This window comes from Carlito syrichta, unplaced genomic scaffold (assembly GCF_000164805.1).
Source record: "Carlito syrichta isolate Samal-C Ts95f unplaced genomic scaffold, Tarsius_syrichta-2.0.1 Scaffold315096, whole genome shotgun sequence".
Taxonomy (NCBI): domain Eukaryota; kingdom Metazoa; phylum Chordata; class Mammalia; order Primates; family Tarsiidae; genus Carlito; species Carlito syrichta.
Window position 1 is genome coordinate 266096 of NW_007259192.1, and position 26708 is coordinate 292803.

At 34.1% G+C, this 26708-nt stretch overlaps 1 protein-coding gene across 8 annotated transcripts in view; it reads left to right on the forward strand.

The window, feature by feature from the left end:
- AP3S1 (adaptor related protein complex 3 sigma 1 subunit) overlaps positions 1–25147 on the forward strand; it is a 64204-nt gene extending 39057 nt beyond the window's left edge. For 6 of the 8 annotated variants that reach the window (XM_021706053.1, XM_021706060.1, XM_021706056.1 and 3 more), the window contains 3 exons: positions 8424–8495; positions 14221–14328; positions 24430–25147. In XM_021706053.1, the coding sequence (XP_021561728.1) occupies positions 8424–8495; positions 14221–14328; positions 24430–24558 (309 nt within the window). In that variant the 3' untranslated portion in view covers positions 24559–25147. The remainder of the gene's footprint in view (positions 1–8423; positions 8496–14220; positions 14329–24429) is intronic. The other 2 variants (XM_021706059.1, XM_021706057.1) reach the window with 2 other exon arrangements.
- The last annotated feature ends 1561 nt before the right edge of the window (positions 25148–26708 follow it).

A 26708-nucleotide genomic window follows, 5' to 3' on the forward strand; every position in this document is an offset into this window, starting at 1 on the left:
AGGATTGCTTGAACCCAAGACTTTGAGACTAGCTTAGACAACACAGCAAGACCTTGTCTCTACTAAAAATAAGAAAATTAGCCTGGTGTGGTGGCGTGTGCTTGTAATCCCAACTACTCCGGGGGCTGAGGTGGGAGGATCGCCTGAGTCTAGGAGGTGGAGGCTGCAGTGAGCCTGAGTGACAGAGTAAGAGAGACCCTGACTCCAAAAAAAAAAGAAAAAAAATGTTTAGTGGCACATGCATTGGTATATATTGGAAAAGTACCTAGGCTACATTCATAATTATTTTTCAAAGTTAATTGATCTGATTTTAAAGCTAGCTCTGTTGGCACATCTTATATTTTTTAAATTTTTTGGCTTGAAATTTAAACCAAGATGTTTCTCTCTAGTCACATCTTGCTGGTGACTAGGAAACGATTTTACTATTTTTTGTTATATTCAGAATCTCCAGTATGTTAAATTTATGTCTCCTTTTGTTGCACTAAAGAATTTTCCTGTCTTATAACAAATGTCAGTTTAACTTTTTTGTATTTCATTTGTTATTATAGATTCAAAAAAGTAGGATCTGTTCCTCCTGAATTTTAACAGAAGTTTCTAAACCCAGAAAGCAATTGTTTCTTTTAAACCTAGACACTCTAAAGGGGGTCTGCCAAATAAGTGTTACTGCTTAGGGATATTTTATGGCATTTATTTTTCTTTTACCTTGTATACATTTTTATTTCCCAGGTGTATGTTTTTATAATACTAGCTAACATGTATCAAATGCTTTCTTTTGTGAGACATTGTACTAAGCCCTTTATTCATTTAGCCCTTAAAGCAACTCTATGATATAAGCACTATTATTATGCTCAGATAAGAAACTGAGGCTTAGTGTTAAATAACTTGCCCTAGATATTACGAGTTGAAGGCAAAGCTGTAATTTGAATATAGACATGCTAAAGTTTGTGCTCTTGGTACTCTTAAGTACTAAGCTGCCTCATAGTAGATTCCTGTTATCTTTTGTGTCTTATGCGTCGATTTTGGATTAAAGATAAAAAGAATACACAAAAAAGTTCTATAGATGAGCATGGAAAGGAGGTCTCTGTTTATATGTGGATGTGGCACTTTTTTCTGAATATTTCTATCTTTTATATTAATTTTTGGAATACTAGGTAATTAAAATTATGGAAAACAAAATATGATTCTTTTAGTAAATTCAAATTTCTTTCTCACCAGCTTTGAGTTCCTTGAGGCCAGAAATTTAGTCCTATATGTGTATTTTATATATAATATAAGCAGCTAAGACTAGGTGCAGTGGCTCATGCCTATAATCCCAACACTTTGGGAGGTAGAGGCAATAAGATTGCTTGCGCACATGGGTTCAAGACAAGCTTGGAAAATTTGGCAAGACTACTTCTCTACAGTAAATCAAAAAATTAGCCAGGCATGGTGGCACACACCTATAACTTCAGCTATAGGAAGGCTGAAGCAGAAGGATGACCTGAGTCCAGCAGGTCGAGGCTGCGGTGGCAGTGAGCATGCCACTGCATTCCCACCTGGGTGACAGAGTGAGACTCTGACTCAAAAATAAAATAAAAAATAAACAGCTAGATATTGGTTACATTGAAATTGGCTTTAAGCTTTTTTTTTTTTTTTTTTTTTTTAATGAAACACAAGAGGGTGCTCTTTACCATGTCACTTCTAGGTTTTGGCTCTTTTTATCTTTCTCCTTGTAAAATAATGCAGCAGCATTTTTATTGTTTTTTGTTATATTCAGAATCTCCAAGATCCTTTAATTTTTTTTTCTTAATTTCATCTCTTCAGTTTGTAGATTATTTGTTTGCTATTGGCCTTGTTCTTGTAACAGATCATCAGTGTGTATACACCTTAGAGCTCTGGGTTTCTAATTATATGAAATGACTTTTGGTAAATCAAAAGAAAGTTAATGGGAGGCCTTTTGAAGAAGATCTTTGGTTTTCTAGTGGAACTTACTAACCAAGTGCTTTAAATCTTAAGAATTCTTTTCAAAAATTAAGAATATGACATTTTGCTGCCCAGAACTTTTTTGTTGTTGTTTTAGTATTTTTTATAGATGACAACTTGGCGAGACCTCATCTCTACAGTAAATCAAAAAATGTTCTGGTTTGAATGTGGACAACGTTTTTTCTAAGTTAACAAGCAAATCACAATGTCTCAGCAGCCGGAGAATGTAGTTACTTTGCTTTTATATTAATATTTATCAGTGAAATTAGAATTTTAATTTTATAATTATTACTTGTTTTGAACAACCAGATAATTAATTCTGGCTGCCATTTATTAGTTGAGTTTTGGGAACTGTGCTGGGCACTCTTTCTAAATTGTCTAACTCAGTCTTCATAATTTAGAAAAGTAGATAGTTTTATCACTGTTTTATATTTCTAAGATTTACAAGGGTCAAATAATAATCAAGGCTAGGAATTTGAAACCAAGTTTTTCTGGTTTGGAAGCATAAGTCCCCATCACTATACCATACTGCTTTTATAGGCAGCCCTTATTTTTACTCCATAGTTCACCAGTGACACAACTAATGCTGTCAGGAATTTTATTTTTTCCCAATATAACCTGTACATTCAGTGGGTTCAGTTGATCTTTTATAAGTACATGTAGGTGAAGGAGAACCCTCCCTATCTTTTTACCAGGATAATCATCTTCTTTTTTTTTTTTTTTTGAGTTGGAGTCTCACTCTGTCGCTCAGACTGGAATGCAGTGGCCACCCCTGGCCACCGCAGCCTCCACCTGCTGAGCTCCGGCTATCCTTCCGCCTCAGCCTTCCAAGTAGCTGGAATTACAGGCATGCACTACCAAGCCCGGCTGATTGTTTTGATTTATTGTAGAGATTAGGTCTTGCTGCTCAGGCCGGTCTCGAACCCGCGGGCTCAGACAATCCACTCACCTCAGCCTCCCAAAGGCGCAGGATTACAGGCTGAGCCACCGAGCCCGGTGATGATAATCTTCTAATGGTTAAAAAGAATGTCTGCAACATATAGGTGATCAAACACATGGAACTGGAAAAGCTAAGCAAGAAAAAATAAAAGGCATACTTGAATTTTTTTTCTGATTAGTAAGTCTAATGATGATTTAAAATTAAGGAAGACCATTCCATACCTTACAAAAATTAATTCCAGATAAATTTGGTCAAAGATGAAATAGAAACATGAACAATAAAGGTTTTGTTTTCTTGTGAGAGAATATCTTTTCTGACCTTGCTGTAGGCAAAGATACCTGAGAGTGGACATATGGTATTAACCATAAACAGGAAAAAAAAAAAAATTGGATTATAGTGGAATGTAAAATTTCTGTTCTTCCAAGGACACTATTAGGAGCATGAAAATGCAAAGTGCAGAACCAGGGAAGATACTTGTAATACATATCTACAACAAAGAACTGTATCTAGAATATATAACAAATTCTTATACATCAATAAGAAAAACACAGACCACTGTAATCCTGGCTACTCAGGTGACTGAGGCAGAAGAGTCACTTACCCAGGACTTTGAGAACCTTCTGACAAAAAAAAAAAAAGGAAAATGAGCAGTAGAAAAGTGAGCGGATTTCTTGAACCTGCATTATAAAAAAGAATATCTAATTGAGTAATTAAGATGAAATGGTACACAATCTAATTAGCCATCAGGGAAATACAAAGTCATATGACTATATACCACCACATACCCATGAGTTTGACTAGAAGTAAAAGATTGATAACATAAAAGGTGACAAGCATATGGAACTATGGGAACTCTCATATTACTGCTATTTAGAGAGACAGTTTGCATATTTGTTTTGAAAATCTGTTTGGCACTGTATACACTAAAGCTTAACATATGGTACTCTCTGACCTATAGTCCTACTCTAGGCATACATTTGTTAGATATATGTACCTATGTTCACTAATAGACATGTAAGAAATGTTCTTAGCAATACTAACTGTAATGACCTCATACTGGAATCAACCCAAATTCAATAGTATTGGTTATTATATCAGCAGTAGAATGGATAAATATATTGTGGTACACTAATGCAATGACATACTATACAATGAGAATGAATGAACTGATATGTAATAATGTGAATGATTCTCACAAAAATAATAATGAAATAACAAGCTCACAAAATGAACTCACAAAAAAGCATATATGGTATGATTCCTTTTCAGTATGGTTCAGAAATAGACAAAATATATCTATAGTGTTAGAAAGCAAAGTTAGTTATTTTTGGTAGTGATAGTGACTGATGGACTGTGAGGGGGCTTCTGTAGTTCTGGTAATGTTAAAACTTGATTTGGGCATAGGCTACACAGAAGATGTATATATTGTTATAATGTTTGTACTTTTTAATATATGTTTTATACTTAGGTGAAAATGTACTAAAGGAAGAATGTAAATGGCTTATCTCCCATTAACTTTTAACTATGATTTTATAAATTGGTATTCAAATGATATCTAAATTAAAAACTGTTTTCAAAGTAAGTATTTTCTTATTTCTTAGTGGGAAGAGTTTCTCCTTTTCATTCCTATTCTTATTCTCCCCAGAAGGTTAATATCTGTTGTTTACTCTGTGTTCAAGCAGCATTACCCAATTCAGTCCTCATAACAAGTATCTGTTGTACCAAAAGAGGGAAAATATATCTGATTTAGTTTGAAATAGAATGAATAAAGTCATTTCAGGCACCATGTCATTAAGACTTTGAGGAGAAATAGGTAAAGTTGGGAGTTTGGGTGAATACTCAGCAATCCTTACTTTCTACCTACCACAAAATTAAAATAAAGTAAAAACTCACTTGATGCCTATTGAAAAGGAAAAAACAAACTTTTTTTTCCTCTACTTCTACAGTGATGCAACATATTTCTGACCACAGGTATGTGGTGGACACCTATACACCAAGCAGTTCTCCAGCTATAGTTGTCCTCTAATTCAATTCTGACACTGTTTACCTGGAGAGAGTGTCAGATCCCACTGATTGTGAGCACCACCCCACAAGACTGCCCCCCACTTCAGGTGCCAATTATAAGTAGTTAGTTGTGACCTGGACTTCTGATCCAAAGGCAATAAATTAGGGTTCTTATGACCCACTCCTTGGATCTGTTGATTTGCTAGAACAGTTTACACAACTCCAGAAACATGTTAACCCACTAATTATAAAGGATATTCCAAAGGATACAGATGAACAGCCAGATGGAAGAAATGTATAGGGCAAAGTAATGTGGTGTGGGGCTCTCATGCCGCCTCAACTGCACCACTCTCCAGGCACCTCCACACATCCAGCTCTCTGGAAGCTCCTTGAACCCAGGCCTTCTGGGCTTTTATGGAATCTTCATATGTAGACATGATTGATTAACTCATTGGCCATTGGTGATCAACTTAACACTTCAGCACCTCTCCTAACCCTGGAGGTTTGGAGGTGGGGCTTAAGTTTCTAATTCTCTAATCATTGATTAGTTTCTCTGGCAATCAGCCCCCATCCTGAGGCCACCTAGGTGCTCCCACCATCAGTCATCTCATCAGCATACAGAAAGAGATTTATCATTTTGGAGACTCCAAGGATCCCAGGAGTTGTGTGGCATCAACAAGGATGAAAATCAAATATATATTTCACAGTATCACGCCTAGGTGTGCCCTATCTTGATCATTTTAATAACTTACCCTCTTCTCACAAATGAAATTATGAGTAAAACTGTATATATTCTTCGTTATTACAGACTTATTATTTCTCCCAGCGACTGGTAAGTCGAGTCAACAAACTGCAGCCTGTAGGTCAAATCTAGTCTGTCACAGGTTTTTGTAAATAAACTTTTATTGGAACAGAGCCATACTAATTCATTTATGTATTGTCCTTGGCTGTTTTTGTGCTAGACTGTATGACCCACAAAGCCAAAATATTTACTGTCTGGTCCTTTGCAGAGAAAGTTTGCAACCCTTGGTCTAAGACAGTGGTGATTATAGTCATATACGTTTGACCCTTGAACAGCATGGGTTTGAACTGTGTGGGCCCACTTATATGCTGATTTTTTTTTTTCATTAAATGTACTGGAAAAGTTTTTTGGAGATTTGCAGCAATTTGAAAAACTACAGAGCTGAACTCTATAGCCTAGAAATATCAAAAAAATTAAGAAAAATATGTAAGTGCATAAAATATAGGTAGATACTGTTTTATTACTTCCATAAAAATAGACATAAATCTATCATAAAAAGTTAAAATTTGTTAAAACATATGCAAACACAGACTACATAGTGCCATTCTCAGTCAAGAGAAATGCAAACAAACATAAAGATGTAGCATTAAGTCCTAACTGTAGTACTTACTGGTACTACTGTAATAATTTCAAAGCCACCTCCTGTTTGTCCCTCCATTAAATTACGTATTGTAGTAAAAAGTGATTGATCTCTCCTGGTTCTTGTGTATTTTTCATCATATTTGCTGCAATACTGTAAACCTTGAATAATACCATGAGACCCACAGGAAGTGCCACTAGTGATGCTGAAATGCTCCCAAGAAGCAGAGAAAAGTTATGACATTAGAAGAAAAAGTTGAACTGCTTGATATGCCCCTTAAGTTGAGGTCTACAAGTCACAACTACCCCCATTTCAAGATAAATGAATCCAGTATAAGGTTCATTGTAAAATAAGAGGATATCCGCAAGAAATTCATGAAGCTGTTGCTGCAGCTACACCAGCAAGTATATAAACCTTGTGCTTTTTTCAAAATGCAAAATATGTGTTAACTGTGTTATCTATAGGCTTCTGGTCAACAGTAGGCTATCAGTAGTTAAGTTTTTAGGGAGTCAAAGTTATATGTGGATTTTGACTATCCTGAGGGTTTAGGACTCCTAATCCCTGCATTGTTTAAAGGTCAAGTGTAGTTACATATCCATATTGTTTCATTCTTATCTGTCTAACAATGATGCCATGAAGGAACCTTGAATTGTGGATCTGTGTAAACTGGCTCTAAATAGCAGTTATAGCAAGAAACCTCTTGTTTAGATTTCAGTCCATTCCCCACAGGATCACCTGTGAATAGGATGAGTACACATTTCAGTTTGCTTAGAATAGTCCTAGTTTGTGTCTGTTGTTCTAGGCTGTTATTACAATGTGATAACATTGCAAGCTATTATTATTTTAATGATAATTACTAATAGCTGTTCCCTTTTAATACTCCAGTTTGGATGAGAATTTGTATGGTCACTTTATCTGTGAAGGTTACCACTGAGAGTGGTGGTGGGAATAGAAATGAGAATAGAATAGTGACAAGTATGCAAGATGGAATTTAAAAGATGAATTGTTGAAGGTCTGTGTCAGGAATTCTTAAGACCATTTTGATGATTTGCTAGTATGCACAGGACTCAGAAGTTGCTATACTTGTGCTTTATAGTTATAATGAAAGGATACAGAGTACAATCAGCAAAGGCACATGGGGCAAAGTCTGGAAGAAACATGTTACAAACTTTCAGGAAGAAAGTTCACATGGAACATGCTTAATTCCCTTCACACGGAACATGCTTAATTCCCCTGGAAATATATAATGATGTGTGCAAAGCATTCCTAACCAGGAAAGTTCACTGTAGCCTAGATGCCCAGGATTTTCATTGGGGGACAGTCACATAGGCTTATAGTGTCTGGATGACTGACTTTAGTTACTTAAGTTCTAGAACCCTGGAGAAAAAACAAGTAGTCACCATAAGTCACACTATTGGCATAAACTGTCTGCTGTGCTGGTCTAGCATTGGTTCAAGACAAGACACACAAAAACATTCTAATCGGATGACTTTCCAGAATGTCAGCTTAGTTCTCAGGAGCTACCCAAGAGCTAGAAACAGGTAGTTTGTGGCAATGTGTAGGGTTTGAACAACCCAGACCTGCTGAAGTGACTCATACTCACACAAGGTCATATAAAGTTATTCAAGCTAGGATTTGAACCAAGGTAAGTCTGATTCCAAAGCCTGTGTTCTTTTCATAAGTGGTCTTTTTTTAGTGGTCTTTTATACTGATTTGGTAATTTAAAGTTACTGGGTACATGAGATATGGTGGGTACTTGGACTGTACCTACCTATCTTGATAATTATCTCCACTGAGGTTTTTGGGGGTTTTTTTGGCAAAAAGATAAGGATTCTGAGTTGAGAATTTTTAAGTAGTTTTGTAAGTAATGATGCTAAGACTTTTCTAGTTTTATTATTTTCAAAAAAGTCTTTTGTTTTGTATACTTAGTATTGGAAAGTAGTTTACCTGAAGAATAGTCTGTTCTTTTTTTCCACTCTTTTTGCATTTAATACAATTTTTAATTTTAAAAAGAGAAATGTGATAATAGAGTTAGAAAAGTTCTTTACAGTTAAGAATTGCCTACCTTGAAAATAACTGGTTTTAATGAACTCACACCATCCTCAAAAACTTTTTTTTCTTTTGTTTTTCTGTAGGTATTTGTGGAAACATTAGACAAATGTTTTGAAAATGTCTGTGAACTGGATTTGATTTTCCACGTAGACAAGGTACTATTTCGATGTTGTCCAATCCTTAAAGCTTATTATTTTTTTAAAAAAAGCATCAATGGTAATGGATTTAGTTAATAATTCTTTTATTTTCCCTTTATTTATTATTCAGTTCATAAATTATTTATACATGGACCAGGTACTGCTTGATGGAAAAGATTCAGATCCTGCCCTAGAGGAGTTACATCTAAGGGGGGAAAGGTGGCATTAACAAATAGTATGTACAGCATGTTAATAGGAACACAGCTGAACCACTTACCTCTACCCAGGAGAGTGTGAATGGAGGAAATTACGTTAAAACTGGATTTTAAAGAATTAGTAGATATTTCATAGAAAAGGAGAGGATAGCCATACTGGCAGAGATATAAAATACAGGCTATTTTTGTGAGGAGAGATTAATATTGATAAAGAGGCCTAATTTTGAAGAACTGTTAGTGCCATGACTTTGGACTTTATTCTGAGGTAGTATAATGTTTTTAAATAAGTTTTTATTGGCCTTATTGTTGCTTTGTATATTTTTTTGGCAAGATAATTTTTTTCCTGTGTTGTAGAGGTTGGATTGGTAGGCTGGGAGACTAAAGATGGGAAAATCAATGAAGAGTCTATTGCAATAGTCCAGAAAGAAATGAACTAAGCCACTGAGATGGAGATGGAAAAAGGTAAAATTGGTGGGATTTGATGGCTTACTGAAAGCTGAAGGTGAGACAGGAAGAATGACTGTGATTTCTAACTCACATTATGTGGGTGTTAGGGATATGGGATTCAGAAGGAGGACATTTGACTTTTATAATGTGCTGATTTGTTTTTCAGTATTAAGTTTGTATAATGTAAGATTGTTTGTTAATGATTAAACCATTGAATAAGATAGTTTGAAAATAATCTGAAATTTTTAGCAAAAAGTATAATTGTGATTTTTTAAATTTGGCTTTATTGAGGCATAATTTATATGCATTAAAAGTCAGCAGTTTTAAACATACAGTTAGCTAAGTTTTGGCAAATGTATATAGTTATGTAACCACCGCCACAGTCAAGATATAGCACAAAAAGTGCATTTTGTCATTTGTGAACAGCAAACAAAGTCAAACAATGCTGAAAGCCATATGACTAAATATGAGGGTTTTTCTTACCGTGTGCCCTCTTTATATCCACCCATCCCCATCCCACACTGCTTTCCTGAAGTAATCTCTCATAACAATTTAACTAGGTAGGCTTCCAGACTATTTATAAAGGTACACATGCTTCTGTTGATTCAGTGAGTGTTGAATTTGTTTTCACATAGCGTTCTGTGCTTTATTAAAATTCTCTGTCCTTAGATCCTTCCATATCTATGCATACCTACAATGAATGTGCCATATTTTACTTGGCCACCCCTATAGTCAGGCATTAATATAATCTAATTTAAAAATATTTGATGCAGAGAACTTCATTTCTAAAATAAATTACAGCAAAGTAACTTTTATGTTCTGAAAACAGGTGACAATCTGTAGAAAGGAATCTAGACTTTCCTTTTTTTCTTTTTTAGATGCTTAGTTCTGTCTAGTAGATGGTTTGTAACTATTACAAAGTGAAATATTTCTGATTTAATCTTCATTCTACTGTTCAGTGACTGTGTAGATTTTATTAAAGCTAGGATGTTGCTGTCTGAAGCACTAATAATAAATATTAAACGATGATTTACTGAAAACAAGATAGTGAAAACTATTGAAAACAAATACTTTGTTCTGTAATTTTTAAATTTTCACCTAATTGATATAAATGATTTTGAAGGAAAAAGTGTATTTAATATTTATTAGATATTCATAGCATGCTTTGTAATATATTATACATATTAATAAAATAACAGAATTCATTTAATTTGTTTTTAGCAGAGGTATCCAGGTTTTGCATATCCACATGTATAAGATTTCTTACCTTTTTAAATACAAGTGGAAAGTAGCATGCTTATCTTCTCTTATCACCAAGGAATATTCAGCACCTTTGTGCTGCCTCATAATTAACTTAAATATGTGTGTAACCATTGCTTTAGGTTAGGCCTTTATATTGTTTCTCTGAATTACTGCCATGATTTCTCTTTTACTTTTAGCAAGCTTTTTAAAAGTAATACAAGCTCATGTTAAAAATTTTCAAAACAAAACTGTAAAATAAAAGGTAGGTCTCCATTCTTCCTTATTTCTCCAGTCCCATTCTTAAGTTAGCTACTATCTATTAAAAAGTTGTTATGTGCTTTGCCAGAAATTTTATGGACATATCCAAGTGTGTAATTTTTTTTTTGTAAACCTCAGCAGGACTGTATCATAGATATTGTCTATACCACTGTTTGTTTGTTTGTTTGTTTAATAAGTTATTTATATTTTTCAGGAATCTATAAACATTTTTAAGTGTATGATAATTAATGTAGATTCACTATTTTTTTAAAAAATATTTTTTGTTATGATGTTGTGGGGTACAGTTAAGGGTTAGGTATACAGTTACGTTTCATTCAGGCACCCTGTTGATAAGAGGTGTTTCCCCTAGACAGATATTTGCTACTGTTAATCCCATCTCCCTCCCCATCCCCCCCCATAGTTTCCCAGTACCATCAGTCATTTTCTTATAGTATGGATGTTCAAGGTCCATTATATGAGTGAGAACATGTAATAGATTTACTATTTTAAATGTTTGTATTTTTGTTCATTTGGTCTTACCAATGCAGTTTATTGATCGTTCTTTTATGTATATCTGACACAAGTCTCTTTTATAATTTTCCTAATTCCTCATTCTCTCCAGCCTCTAACTTTCAGTTCATTTTTTATTTTCTTGCAGAACTGTAAAAATAATGTATATAGTGTGATCTCTTTTGTGTAAATTAGATATGCATATATACACACAAAACAAGTATATATAACATATAGCATAAAGCAGCTAACTATTTTTGGATAGAGAGACCTAGTAACAGAGCAGTATGATGGAGACTATTATTCATACATAAGTTTCTGTATGACTTGAACTTGTAGTCATTTGCCTATATTACTAACTTTAAAAAACCTGAAAATGAAATTTGGAAGTTATAGTCTGCGTCCATAAGAAACTATGCAGTTGGGCAAATAGGGCAAATAAAAAGAAGAAGAGTAGTAGGAATACATTGTTAATGTGGTATTTACTACTTTTTTTCCAGCTTTTCATCTTGATAGAACCTTTTTTTCTTTTTGAGTTGTGGGGTAGAAGTGGGGATTTACTACATGAGCAGGTTGCAGGCAGGTGGAGCTGACCCTCTCCCCCCCCAGTGGTGGACCAAGGTACTCAGTGTGTTACCATATGCGCCTGATCCTCCTCCCTCCCTCCCCCTCCCTCCCCTAGCAGTGTCCAGCATCTTCTGATCCAGCACTTGTGCTAGTGTGACCAGTGATTGGGATACACTTATGAGTGAGAACATGTGATATTCAGTTCTTTGTTTTTGTGATAGTTCACTTAATATGATGATCACCAGCTGCATCTAAGTTGTTGTGAAAGCCATTATTTTGTTCTTCTTTATGACTGCATAATCCATCACGTATATGTACCACCTTTTCTTTATCCAGTCCACTTTCGATGGGCATCTGGGTAGGTTCCATTATTTTTGCTATTGTTAATAGTGCCACAGTAAACATGCATGTGCAGTTGTCTTTTTGGTGGAGTGATTTATGTTCCTCTGGTCATAAGGAACATATGACCAGAGAGGGATTACAGGATCATATAGAAGCTCAACTTTTAATTCTTTGAGAAATCAACATACTGCTTTCCAAAGAGGTGAACTAGTTTACATTTCCACCAACAGTGCATAAGCGTCTCCTTTGCTCTGCAGTCTCACTAGCACTTGTTTTTTGACTTATTAATGATAGCCTTCCTTACCAGTGTGGGGTGGTATCGCATTATATTTTTGATTTGCATTTCTTTGATGATTAGTGAATGTGAGCATTTTTTCATGTGTTTGTTGGCTGTTTATATGTCATCCTTCGAGAAGTGCCTGTTCATGTCCTATGTCTGCTTTTTAACAGGTTTTTTTTTTCCTTTCAATTCGTTTGAGTTCTTCATAGACCCTAGATGTTAGACTTTTGTCAGATACATAGCTTGCAAATTTTTTTTTTCCATTCTGTGGGTTGTCTCTTTACTCTCCTGATGGTTTCTTTTGCTGTGTGAAAACCTTTTCAGTTTGATAAGGTCCCACCTGTCTATCTTAGCTTTTGTTGCATTTGCTTTTGAGGACTTGGATATGAATTTATTGCCTACTTTGATGTCTTTGAGGGTGTTCCCTACATTTTCTTCTAAAATTCTTATAATTTGAGGTTTTATATTTAGGTTCTTGATCCATTTTGAGTTGATTTTTGTATATGGTGATTAGTAGGTTTCATTCTTCTGCATGTGGCTAGCCAGTTTTCCCAGCACCATTTGCTAAATGTGATTTCCTCTCCACAATGATTGTTACTGATGGCTTTGTTGAAGATGAGTTGGTTGAGGGATCATGTTTTAATTTCCAGATCAACTGTCTTGTTCATTAATCTCCGTTATCCTGTAACAGGTATTTACTACTTCTTAAACATTTAAGTATGTACAAACATTCAGAAAAAGAAGATAAATCATGGAGTTCTTATTTTAGGTGAACATCAAAGCAGTTTAATAGATTTTTTGTGGCTGGGCTCTGTGGCTCAGCCTGTAATCCCAGCACTTTGGGAGGCCAAGGCGAGTGGATTGCCTGAGCCCTTGGGTTCAAGACCAGTCCACGTAACTTGGCGAGACCTTGTCTCTACAATAAATCAAAAATTTTAGCTGGGCGTGGTAGCATGCACCTATAGTTCCAGCTACTTGGAAGGCTGAGGCAGAAGGATTGCCGGTGCACAGCAGGTCAACACTGGGATAGGTGTGCCACTGCACTCCAGCCTGGGCAACAGAGTGAGACTCTAACTTAAAAAAAAAAGATGAATTGTATTATAAGCATGTTGTCACCTTTTCTTTTAATTCTATTAAAATCCTACTTTAAATAAAATTTATGAAGTAAAATACTAGAATATATTAACTATATGGGCTAGGGCTGAGCTAGAAGGAGGTCTTTTATCATCCTCTTTCTTTTAGTGAGTCTGCAAAAATTCTTACCTACTCTGAGAATATGAATTCTAGCATTTGACATGTTACATTCAACTTCTAAATTTCTCCTCTTCATGAGACCAGTGCCAGTCTGTGGTCTGTTAGGACCCAGGCCGCACAGTAGGAGGTGAGCGAGTAGAGCTTCATCTGTTTTTATAGCCGCCACCTATCGCTTGCTTCTGAGCTCCTCCTGCTGTCAGATCAGTGGCCGCATTGCATAAGATTCTTGTAGGAGCACGAACCCTGTTGTGAACCGCACATGCAAGGGATCTAGGTTGCTCCTTATGAGAATCTAATGCCTGATGAACTGAGGTTGTGATGCTAGTGCTGAGGAGTGCAAATGCAGATTAACATTAGCAGTGGGGTCTGACTGCACATTTCCTCCCCCTTCCCCTCTGTAGAAAAATTGTCTTCCATAAAACAGGTCCCTTATGCCAAAATGGTTGGGGACCGCTGGCCTAGGGCTTTCGTCATAGAAATGATGAAAGTGGATTATGAGCCCTGGCTCCAAATTATTTTTACCACTCATACTTGTAAAATATACACAGAAATGTCTGAAACAAAACTACTAAAATCACGAAACTTGTAGTGAATTTTCTTTATGATTGTATATTATTTTTTCCTTTAGGTTCACAATATTCTTGCAGAAATGGTGATGGGGGGAATGGTATTGGAGACAAACATGAATGAGATTGTTACACAAATTGATGCACAAAATAAACTGGAGAAATCTGAGGTAAGAATGGAAAATGCCCTAGTTAAGGAAAGTCCTAAGCATGGTCATAAAGTATGCATGATTTGTAGCTTTCACTGTTTTGTCCTTCAGTATCACTTTTTAGGTACAACCATTATGCTTATTTGGTTTTTTAAAAATGGAATATATACATTTTAGTATGTTAACTATTCTTTGACTACTATCCACCAGATAGCTTTGTGTGGTCTTCTTTAAGCCACAGCCATAACTGCCTTGGGTAATAAGTACAATTCTAACTTCCTATTGCTTAAAAAAGGATTGTTTATTTGAATAATGAAATCTAATATTTGCATTGTAAAACTTCAGTCGGTAATTGTCAATGAAATCCTAGAACTGATAAAAATAACAGAGAAATTAAAGATAAATAAACTTAGTGTTACAAAACTATTTCTGGAAAGGGGAGAAAGAAATGGAATTCTTATGAGGATGTAATGTTTTAAGTTAGAATAGGTGCTTGGCAAGTCCGAATGTACATTCAAAAAAAAAATTCAGGTAGGTTGTGGTGGCTTACACCTGTAAGCCCAACACTTTGGGAGATACAGGCAAGAGGATTGCCTGAGCCCAGGTGTTCAAGACCAGTCTGGGCAACTTGACTCATCTGTACAAGAGATCAGAAAAGTAGCCGGACATGGTAGCACATGCCTATAGTTCCAGCTACTTGGAAGGCTGAGGCAGAAGGATCATTTGAGCCCAGCAGGTCAAGGCTGTGGTGGCTGTGAGCATTCCACTGCACTCTATCCTGGGCAACAGAGTGAGATTCTGACTCAAAAAAAGAAATTCAATACTTTAATCTTTTCATTCTGACTCTTTCCCAAAGGTTACTGACAATTTAGTAAAGGCACATATTTTATGTACACTAATATATATATATATATATGTGTCATGATTTTTATTGCATTCTATAAGATAAATAATTTGGTTTGTTATATTTTGTGCTGTTAGATTCAACCTAGATTGGGTGAATGAGAACCAACCTGAACTTCAGCATTGTATAAAACCCCACTTTAGAATTTTAGTGACTTCGGCTGAGCGTGACAGCTCCCACCTGTAATACCAGCACTTGAGATCCTAAGGCAGGAGGATTGCTTGAGCTCAGGAGTTTGAGACGAGCCTAAACAACACAGCCAGACCTCCTTTCTACAGAATATTTAAAAATTAAGCAGGTGTGGTGGCACATGCCTATAAGCTACTGGAGAAGTTGAGGTAGAAGGATTGCCTGAGCCTAGGACCCAGGATGGTGAGGCTGTGGTGAGCTATGATCGTGCTACTGCACTCCTGCCTGGGCAACAGAGTGAAATCCCAACTCAAAAAAAAAGAATTTAGTGACTCTTCCCTCAAGTACTAGGCTGAATGAATATCAGAGCAGGTGCTCTTGCTGAACCATTCAAGTTCATATTATTTTGATTGTTTATTACCATAGCAAATGTTGAAAAAAATGAATAGTTTATAGGTTCAGATGTTTGGTTGATTTAAAATAAATATAGCAAGGTATTAAAAATACACTGGCATTAATTTACAAAAGGTGAGTTCTGAAAAATTTATCTTGTCATTTTAAAGGCTCAGTTTAATGCAATTCTGTTCTCATTTGAATTGAAATGCAAGATGATGAATAAACCTGAAATCTGAGGGTTAGAAACAGTGGAAGCTTTCTGTGGAAACATTTACCAATGTTCTATTTTAAATTAAAAAACAGTCTTACATTTTTCCTTATCTTAATTTACCATCCCTACCAATTTCCCAAAGGAAAAGCCTATAATGGTAATAAAGAACTATGACTTTCTTAAGTAATAGTATGTATTTTATATGTTCTGTAGCCAGTTTTTTAAAAATGGTTTTTAAAAAGGGAACACAGAAACTAAGTTAATAGAGAAAACTTTGTTTTAGCACAAGGAAAAGGACTAACTTACAGCATATTATTTAGTATAGCAGAGATTTACTCTAAGTCTTATATTTTTTAAAGTCTTAAAATGATAACTTAAAATGTGTGCAATTTGTTAAATATTGCTTTACAAAACTGTATGGTTGTAGGTTTTAAATGCCAAGGACAAACAGTGATACAGTACATTAATAATCGGTCTAAAATGAATGGATAAATGGTAATTTGTGAATTCTGTGTAATCATCTTTAAACATATATTGACTATTTGTCTGGAATTTTCACCTTTGCAGGTATTTAACTCTTTTCCATTGGTGGTGTTACTTCTTTTTATTTTGCTCCTTAATGTATAATATATAATATTGACAAAAAGTCATGAAGGACCTATAATAATTGCATAATGGTTATTTACTTTTTGATTGTCTGGTAAAACTTTGTTAATGAGGCAATTTTTCTTATCTATAAAGGGAAATAAAATGCAGAATTTACATTTTTGATGGAAATACTTATACTATAACTTAAAATCCTTTCATAGAAGAAATCCTATTTAAAATAGTTTAGAGTACTGGTGAATATTTCTGTGGTTTATCCATTGATCATCTTGTAACCTATAATCAGTTGTTACCTGCTACCAAATTAGATTTGCTATTTGTTCTTTACAAGAAAGTATGTTTAAATCTGATTGGGAATAAACCACAAAGTTATGTATTTATCAAGTGTTTCTCTACATGTAATATCTGCTGATATTTTTGTTATAAAATAGAATTTCAGACAAAGTAAAGTCATTCAGTCCTGATTATATTTTTAAAGTGTTGAAAATTATGTTGATTTTTGAGTAATTTTTCAGCAATTTTTAGTATATTTGGAAGGCTACTAGCTTTATTCCAGACACAATGAAATGTCAAAAATTTTCATGTAAGTTTCATTTCCATGTTGCTTGAGTTGGCTAGGTCTACCAGAGATGTGACTGATTCTGCAGAGTAATTCAAAATGATTTAAAAACAAAGTATAAACTTTTATTAACCTGACTCTTACTAAATTTCAGTTAAAATACAAGCAAAAACTTACCAAGAAAGACATAATTAAAATACAGAATGTCATGATTGATGAAAAGAACTGGTTTTTGTATTTTACCAATTCATTTAAGTACTATTTTAGGAATATCATTTATCTTTTAAAAATCACCTGGGTGTAATTAAGACACAGCTTTTAAAACAACATAGTTTTATCTAGGGATAAAACTAGAAATAAAAGATTTTCTATGTTGACCTAAAGGTAGAATATTTCTGGTGATGGAAGAAAATGAGCCATTTTAATTCCCAACACTCAGACAGGTAGAACCACAGATCTCCCAGATCCTTAAAGAGAGGAGAAACAAAGATATGCTCGGAATGTATTTTCATCTATTATGTTTTGTCAGAAAAATGGTTTACTTTAACACTGGGATCTTGGAAGAGGCGGGTTCCAACTTGGATGTTGGTGGGATTTGGGGGAAATGTAAGAAGCACCCAGGAAGCTGTCTAAGAATAAAAGGACACCCTGGGGGTAGAAGTAGAGGGGCAAGGTTGGGGAGACTTGTTAGCTCTTATGTATTTCATGTTATTCTGGGTCTGAATTTAGTCACTACTTTTTATAAGTCAGTCCTCTTTTTTCCTGAACATCCTGATCTTTCTAGCTCTTTCCATTCTTCTCTCTTACAGACCTTTATCTTTCAGTCTCCCAGACAGGACAGGTAGACAAGGTATTGCTGACTTTGAGAAAAATGTACTTTAACAAAGGGAAAGCAAAATGATGTCAAAGGCAATTAATTATTTAGGCCAGACTCAAAAATTATTTGTGTTAATGAACCCATATAGTCCCTTGTAGCCTATTTTCCATTCTAGTTTCTCCTTGTAGTTTCTTCATCTTTTATTGGACTTAGTGTATTTTACTAGTATATCATTAATGTCATGTTTGTTCTGTTCTGTCTGCCTGCATTGTAAAAGGAAAGTTTAAATTTTTTTAAAACATGTCATCTAACTGACAAATTGCATTTATAGAAATGACAATTTACTTTGTATATAAAAACTTTAGAGTTTATTTTGAGCTTCATATAGCAGAACCAATCTTAACTTTCACAGATTTGTTTTTTCCACCTCTAAATTAGGATTGTAACATGAAATTGCCTGCTGGGTTTTAGAAACTGTGAATTTAAAAACCAAAAGCTGAACCTTCAGAGTTTTGCATACAAAGTGGAAAGCAGTGAAGGCTTAGAATAGTGACTGTTAAATAGTACTCTTTCTCCCCCAAATGGTTTTCAGTTCCAAAGTCTTAACAGAATGACTGTTTTGACCTGTAGGTGCATATTAATAATGGACAATAGAAAGACCAGAAATCTTCTAAAACTTGAACTAAATGCTCTAAAAATAGAATTAAATATATTAACCAAAATTCAGCGGGATTTCATTGTAGCAGATGTGACTCATTCTGTGGAGTAATCCAAAATGATTTGAAAACAACGTAGGCTTCCAAACATGTCGTAATCAGAATCAATAAAATATTGAATGACATTTTATTCAATATTGAATTAAAAACCTGAATGTTTTTGCCAAGTGTATTAGCAAATAACGGAAATGTTTTTGATAGACTCCTAGCTTTACAAAAGTAATTTTTTCTTCTGGTATTTCCTGTATATTTTTTCACATCATAAATTTACAGTGTAGATTACTTTTTTAAAAAGTTCTTTGTCAATGGTGATGAGAAACTTTTGTACTAAACCGTGTCAGGAAAAAAAAAATGTATATAGGCCTTCAGTTTGACATTTCAACATGAAAATAATGTATTGAGTTTTATAGAAGAAAAAATATATAAACTTAGGAAATTAGATTACCCACCTTACTAATTGGACAAATATCCTGAGAATTTGGCATTGCTTTTAAACCACTAAATTATTATTCTCTGAATGTGTTTGAGAAGTAGCAATATACAGGTAACTTTTTATCTTATCTGAGATTTTAATCTATATCATGAACCTGGAGGTGTACTACTTTTGGTCTCCATGTTCGTGTTACTTTATTCCTCATGGAAAATGCATAGTGGTCTCATTCACTCCATTGGTCGAAATCACTGCCAATTTCTGTGTTCTAGTATATAATTTATGTTAAACTGCTATTTTCTAACAAAGAACCACTAATCACTTAGGTCTGTTAATGTCCATTGCTAGAACTAGTAAGTGACCTTTAAAAAAAAATCAAATTTCTATTCTCAAAAAGCAGAGAATAACAAAAGCGGTCCTAAGGTACAGATGTTGGAAGGTCAGTTTATGAATTGGTTCTACTTTTCTGCCTTGACATGCACATTCATTTTGTACTTCTACAAAATTATGATGAGGCCACTTAATGATGATCAAAACTAGTAATAATAAATCCATAAAAGTCATTAGTCTGCTATACTTATTTCACACAGGTAAATTCTATGTGAAAATTAAAACTATAAATGAAGATACTTTATATAAAATGATTAGTAATTTGGAAGGTTTTAAAATTTTTCAACATTCTAATTTTGATAAAATTGTTTTTACTCATTAGAGGAGTGTCATCAGCATTTCTAAATCTGTTTATAATTGCTGTATTAAAAACACTGCCTTTAAAGCAAAGAACAAGCCTGTTGTAAATACCCAGATTAAGTTATTCTGCTTCATATTCAGAAATTATTTTAAAAATTGAAATTTTCTATTCCAAAATATGCTTTCAAAATCTGTCATTATTTTGTTAATGATTTTGAGTCTGAAACCATTTAATACTGTGTTTATTAATGTTGGTGTTTTTTCACTTTGCTGTTAGGTCAAAGTTATGAATGTGCATATAGCACCTTCCAGCAGGAAGGGTGGGTAAAGGTTTTAGTATGTACAGATTATTCCAACTACCATCTTATTATGCTACACTTCAGACTTGAAAAATATATTTTAAGATGGTAGGATGGTATTTTGTGTCTTAGATGAAATAAATAACAGAAGGAAAGTAGTACTTTCCTTCTCCCTTCAAGAAAGTTAACTTTATTGCATGAAGAAAAGGGAGCTTTCAGAGCCTTTGAAATATATTTTAGTGATGCTGCCTTTTCAGTTTTGCTTGCACATATTTTGTTTATTTTTGGGTCTGGCAAATTAAAAACAAAATCAAAAACAAATCATATCCATCCATTACTATCTTTGTGATTCAAGTGCTTGAAATTTCCAAGAGTATGTCTGTATAAGTCTTCTATCTGTTTGGCCTCATTTTGGTATACTTGCAGACTTCATTTTGTTTTCTTTCTCTTAATTCCGTTAATTTTTTTAATCTCATGGGAGAGAAAACATGACCATCCTTTTATATACTGTACTTCATTCTTTCATCCAATTCATACTCTTAACTGCTTTGGATTCATATGTTTGTTTTTATGAGTGTAGTTGCTGCGGTTTACCTGCCATGATGGTCCTCAAGTATAATATAGATGGAAACAAGTTATTTCTCCAGTAGAATCTCACTCTTTTTATTTCTGCTTGTGTCAACTATAATATTAAATCATTAAGAACTATATTGTGCTATACTATCAGAAATGTCTTATTTTTGCACTTTAAAATGTATATATACAATGTACCCCCTAATTTGTGGGGAATACATTCCAAGGCCCCCAGTGAAGGCCTGAAACCACAGATAGTACTGAATTCTGTATATACCTTTTGTCTTTTCTATACATACATACCTATGATAAAGTTTCATTTATAAATAAGGCACAGTAAGAGATTAACAACAGTAACTAATAGGAAAACAGAACATTTATAACATGTATTGTAATAAAAGTTGTGGGAGGCTGGGTGTTGTAGCTCATGCCTATAATCCCAACACTCTGAGAGGCTGAGACTGGAGGATCACTTGAGCCCAGGACTTCAAGACTCGCCTGGGCAACATAATGAGACCTTGTCTACACACACACACACACACACACAAATTAAAATAATAATTAGTCAAGCATGGTGGTGTGTTCCTGTAGTCCTAGCAATTTGGGAAGCTGAACTGGGAGGCTCACCTGAGCCCAGGAACTCATGGCTGCAGTGAGCTGTAATGTAATTATGTCACTGTACTGCATGCCTGGGCAACAGAGCAAGACCCTATCTCTTAAAAAAAAAAAAAAAAAAAAGAAAAGTTATGTGAATATGGTGTCTCCCTCTCAAAATATTGTACTGTACTCACCAGTCTGGACCGCGGTTGACCGTGGGAAAATGAAACTGGAAAGTAAAGCCGCAGATGAGGGGGGACTACTGTACTACTAGCAAGATAGGTCAACTTCATTTCTGTAAATTTTAGTGTTGAAGAGCTAAATGTTACTAAAAGTTATCTTGTTGTTTGAGTATATCTTACTGAGAAAAAAATCTTAACCAAGATGAAAATTATGTTACACCTCTTTGTTAGCAAACTAATTTCCTAATGACAAATTACTTCTTTTACATTTCATGTTTTAATAAAAATGTTTCAGACTTCACTTTCATGAAAGTCTGAAAATGAATTTGTGTTCTAGCCATTCTGGTGTTGACTATCTGAGTAACATAAAGTCTTTTTTTTAAGCCTTAAGTTTTTATATATAAACATTTATACTTAAGCATCTACTTACTGCTACACCATCCTTGTCATATTTTCTTTACATTTTGTATTCTGCAGAATCTGATTTCTTAAAATATCAGTTTAATTAAAACTTAAAGTACATATTACAGCTTTAAAATTCCCTACCATTTAAATTCATGACATACTACACAGAAGTATTGAACATGCTTGAGAAATAATTTGATTCTCCTAGTTCATTTGCGTGTTCTGAGTAGTTCCCATCCTTTGCATGTCTATGGCTTGCTGCTTATGTTTAGAAGAATTGTAGTTTGTTGTACTAAGCTACTTGTTTGGTTTTATATAATAAGCATATGTATGCTATTTAAAGCAATTGCTATATTGACTTTATGTATTCTCATTAGCAGCCAATCGACACCATATTTGGTCACAAACAACTTAATCTAATGAAATTTAAGAGGATGTGTTTCTTTAAATTCTCATTTTCTTTGCTTAAGTTTAGTTTAGTTACCTGTTCATGGTACAGCATATTATAGAAAAGAAATCTCTAAGATTTAGCTTAATACTGAAAAATTATGTTTACTATTTATAAATGTAATCATAACATCCAGTAAAATACACAGACACATGTGCTCTCATTCTTTTCTCTTTCACAATAATCCTTTAATAACTCATGAGTATTAAAATATTTATATTCAAATATTTTCTCAATACTTTTCTATAGTCTACTCATTATCTGTCCTTTATGGAAATTTCAAAGTAAAAAAATAGTGACAAATCAGTCTACTAATTAGAAAAATTACAAAATTCTCTTATCTAAAACATGATAATAGTTCCAGGATGTCTGCAGTTTTGTAAAATAATTTGTATTCCCTTGGAAGACAGCATACTTCCTGGTAAAAGAAAGCCTATAAGCTGGTAAACCTCTTTGAAGTATTTTTCTTTGATCCTAAACCATTCTAAATTTTGGTGACTAGACCTTTTAACTTGAAATGATCAAATTAAAGATCCTTTTGAATATGATACATACAGCTACTCTAAATTTTGTTTAGTTGTATCTCTTGGGAGAGTAGAAGGGAAGTGGGGTATAACAAAAATTTCATTGCTTCAGGTAGGTATAAATGTAGAGGGCAATCAAGTTTTTAGTTGTACATCAAAAATAACTAAGCTTCATTAAATTATAAGAATCAAATTCTCCAGCTCTAATTAGTCTTTAATTGGGTATGGAGTTATTCATCCATATCACCCTTATCATTGCCTGTGTAGAACATATCTATTATTAATACTATTTTACTAATTTTTCTACTATTTCCAATTCTTAATTGATAATCCATGGCTTTTATTTTATTGCTTAACAATGTTTGTGTCCTTTATTCAGCAAATAGTTTACACTGGCCTATTTTGTATCAGTCAAGATTTTTCTCAGGTAACAGCTTTATTATTATTTTTATTTTAATTAACAAAGGTAGGATTACATGAGAGAAAAAACTAAAATTATGAAAAGGAACCTTAAAACTAGTGTTTCTGATTTTATGGGCATTGTCTTATATATATATATATGATCTAAACAAAGTAGATGATTTGTTTTTGTTACCTGTCTACTTTTGTACAATGTGATGCCACTGAACTCAGATGTATTTATTGGCTTTGCTTTATTTTATAGCCTGAATAAAAATTAGTAAAATCCAATTGGTATATAAATTAAACCTTAAATATGAAGGCTATTGATGTAACCATTTGAGAAAAATTATATATATACATTTTTCCTTTATTTTCTTTCAAAAATTATAAATTTTCCTACTAGAGAAAAGCCAAATGTTACATACTTAGTGATACTTACTGGAAATTTTAGAATCCATTTATTTATATATACTACCTCTTGCATTTATGCTGTCATTTCTCTAATTTGTACACTGTAAACTGAGCATTCATTGTGAATCTACTTTATATGACAAAATATTTTAATCATTATATTTTTGCTAAAGCATTGAAGGGTTGGAATGATCCTCTTCTTGTAGTTTCCTCTTTAGGCAGAACTATTCTCTTTGGATTGAGGCTTCACATAAAAGCCTGATTTTTTTTTTTTAAGTGTTCTAAAACTTCTTAGAAAAGTTTAAAGAGCCCTCACAATTTTAAAAACTGATTTTGTCTTAAAATGTTTTTAGGGCTTAGCCCTGAGTAAAGAAATTATGCAAGCATGATCTATTACATTTATTTTTTATTTCACAGCACATAAATACCATTTAAGAGCAAAAGAAAATCTATCATGATTGTTGCAAGAGATATTTAATAAGGAAACTAATGTAAATTATGCTTTGTGCTTATGTCAGTTAAATCAAGATGTAGGTGAAGATTTAGCTTTTGTCATGTGAATATTGTGTAGTAGTACATAATCTGTATTTTAATCTTTACATTGTTATCATTGCATGTATTCACTGTATTTTTTAATGTGTCACTGTTTTCTCCTTATAGATTAGTATTTCAAAGTAACCATTCCATACCAATTCAAACTACCATCTGGTCTCTAAGCTTGTTATATAAAAATCTTTTATCATTGTCTTCCATTGTAAGTGTTTTATGATGAGCTACTCCTGAGTTGTACATTTCTTTTTCTTTTATTTGCTTCTGTATACAGGCTGGCTTAGCAGGAGCTCCAGCCCGTGCTGTATCTGCTGTAAAGAATATGAATCTTCCTGAGATCCCAAGAAATATTAACATTGGTGACATCAGTATAAAAGTGCCAAACCTGCCCTCTTTTAAGTAAAAAATTTAAAAGGCCACTCCCAGGTAAAATCCAGGGGGAAAAGACATCTAAGTTTACCATGCAGTTGTTTACCAAAAATAGCGGAGGAGAGTCTTAACTTTTGCTCTTGGATTTAAGTCAAGGTACTGTATAGAAAGTTGTGTAAAATCAGTATGAAAGATCAATGTTTCTTTTCTTTCTCGGTGATTTTAAAGAAATTGAGTAGTTACTATGTGATTTTTTTTTCTTTTCTTTTCTAAACTGCATTCCTATGCCCACCTAAGGCAAGCCTCTATGTATTGGCTACTACAGTATTTCGAAAAGTGTTTGAGGTTTTCTTTAATTATGTACAACCTAAAATGGTGTTTTGTATGGATCACAAGTACAGCATTCCTTAATTCCTTCTGCTGTTTGTCACAAAATTGTTATTTAAAAAACCAAGTATGTATTGCATGAAAACATTATGACCTTTTTCTCTTAGTTTAAATAAACTCCAAGGTAACTGGACTTCTAAAGCACCTTTCTGTTTGTCTGATAACTACTTTAGCAATAATTTTTTTTACAACCCTCTGACTCAACAAAGTAAATAAAAATATATTTTATCACTGTTTAGCAGCTGTTAATGTTGACTTATTTTATACTCGTGTTTTCAGTATTCGGAAGCTCGTTAAATTATTCCAAAACCCAATTATTTCACACATCAAGAGAAGTGTATTTCATAGCATATTGTGTAAAATGAGATCTGGAGTGGGAGGGTGTCATGAGAATTTCTGGAGCCAGAGTCAGTCTAGACAGGAAATAGCAGATGGCATGGCCCAGAGACAGTGGTGTGCTTGAAGTATTTAATAAACAGCAAGGAGCCAGTAGCAGAATGGACAAGAGAGAGTGAGTTCCTTAATGTCCTGATTGTCAACCTCTCACGATGTTTATTTGTGGGTGGTAACATTATTCACAATAGCAAAAACATGAAACCAACCATGCTGCCCATCGAAAGTGGACTGGATTTTTTTTAAAAAGTGGTACTACACAGACATGATGGAATATTATGCAGCCATAAAGGACAAAATTATGAACTTTGAAGCAACTTGGATGGACTTAGAGTCTATAATACTCAGTGATCTATCACAGAAACAAAGAACTGAGTTCCATATGTTTACACTCATAAGTGGACACTGAACAATTATCATAATACTATAAGAAAGGGATTGGCAGTAATGGGAAACTGCCAGGGGAGAGCACACTTCATCGATAAGGGTAACTGATCTCAAACCAGGTGAAGAGGGGATCAAAATGAGGCCCAAACTTTATCTCTACAATGACCATTTGTATACCTAACCCAGAATTGTATACCTAACCCAGAATTGTATACCACATCTTTAAAATAAAATTTAAAAAAAAATTTTTTTTAAATACTTTTTTAAACTTTTTGGTATTTTGAGAAGTAATGCAGAAACTTCCAGTTAAATATGGGCTATTAAACACACTTATTCACATTTGTGTAACTGCAATAAAGTGACAGTAAAGAATTTTTTAGTGATGTAGACCCAAATGTACAAAACCAATCAGAGAGGTGATAATAGCTTCAAAATTCGGGAGGCTGGAAAGGTTGTGAATGAGTGTGTTTGAATATATAACTGAGCAAACCCAAGGAAGCTGAAATTAATGGAATAATCATGGAAGCATGTGGATTTGCATCCCAGAACACACATAGACATTAGGAAATGGAGGTACCAGTGGAACTAAAAATAGAATTACCATGAAGTCTGTGTGGAAGCAGATAGACTCATATCCCCTTCACCAAATCACAGACTTTAGCAATTGCCTTTCTTTCAACCCTGCAGGAGACTGCAGATACACAGCTGAGGGCATGGTACTGAACTAAGAACCAGGAGATTACCCTAAATACCTTCTGAATGGTGGTATCTCAGCCCACTTTCCCTCTCAGCTCCCAGACTGTTGGTAGACAGATTTATAATCCACTCTCCCCTGTCCTCAGGTCAGAGATACTAACTTATTCTCTAGGGGAATAGATGTTTTCAGGTTCCCTATTAATATGGGTCATCCATATTATCCTCCACTTGTGCCCTTCTATTGAAAACCCTCTCCCATGCACACATCGCTTTCCAATAAGGTTTTGAGGGGCTCACACATGAGCAGAGCCAAAAATCAGC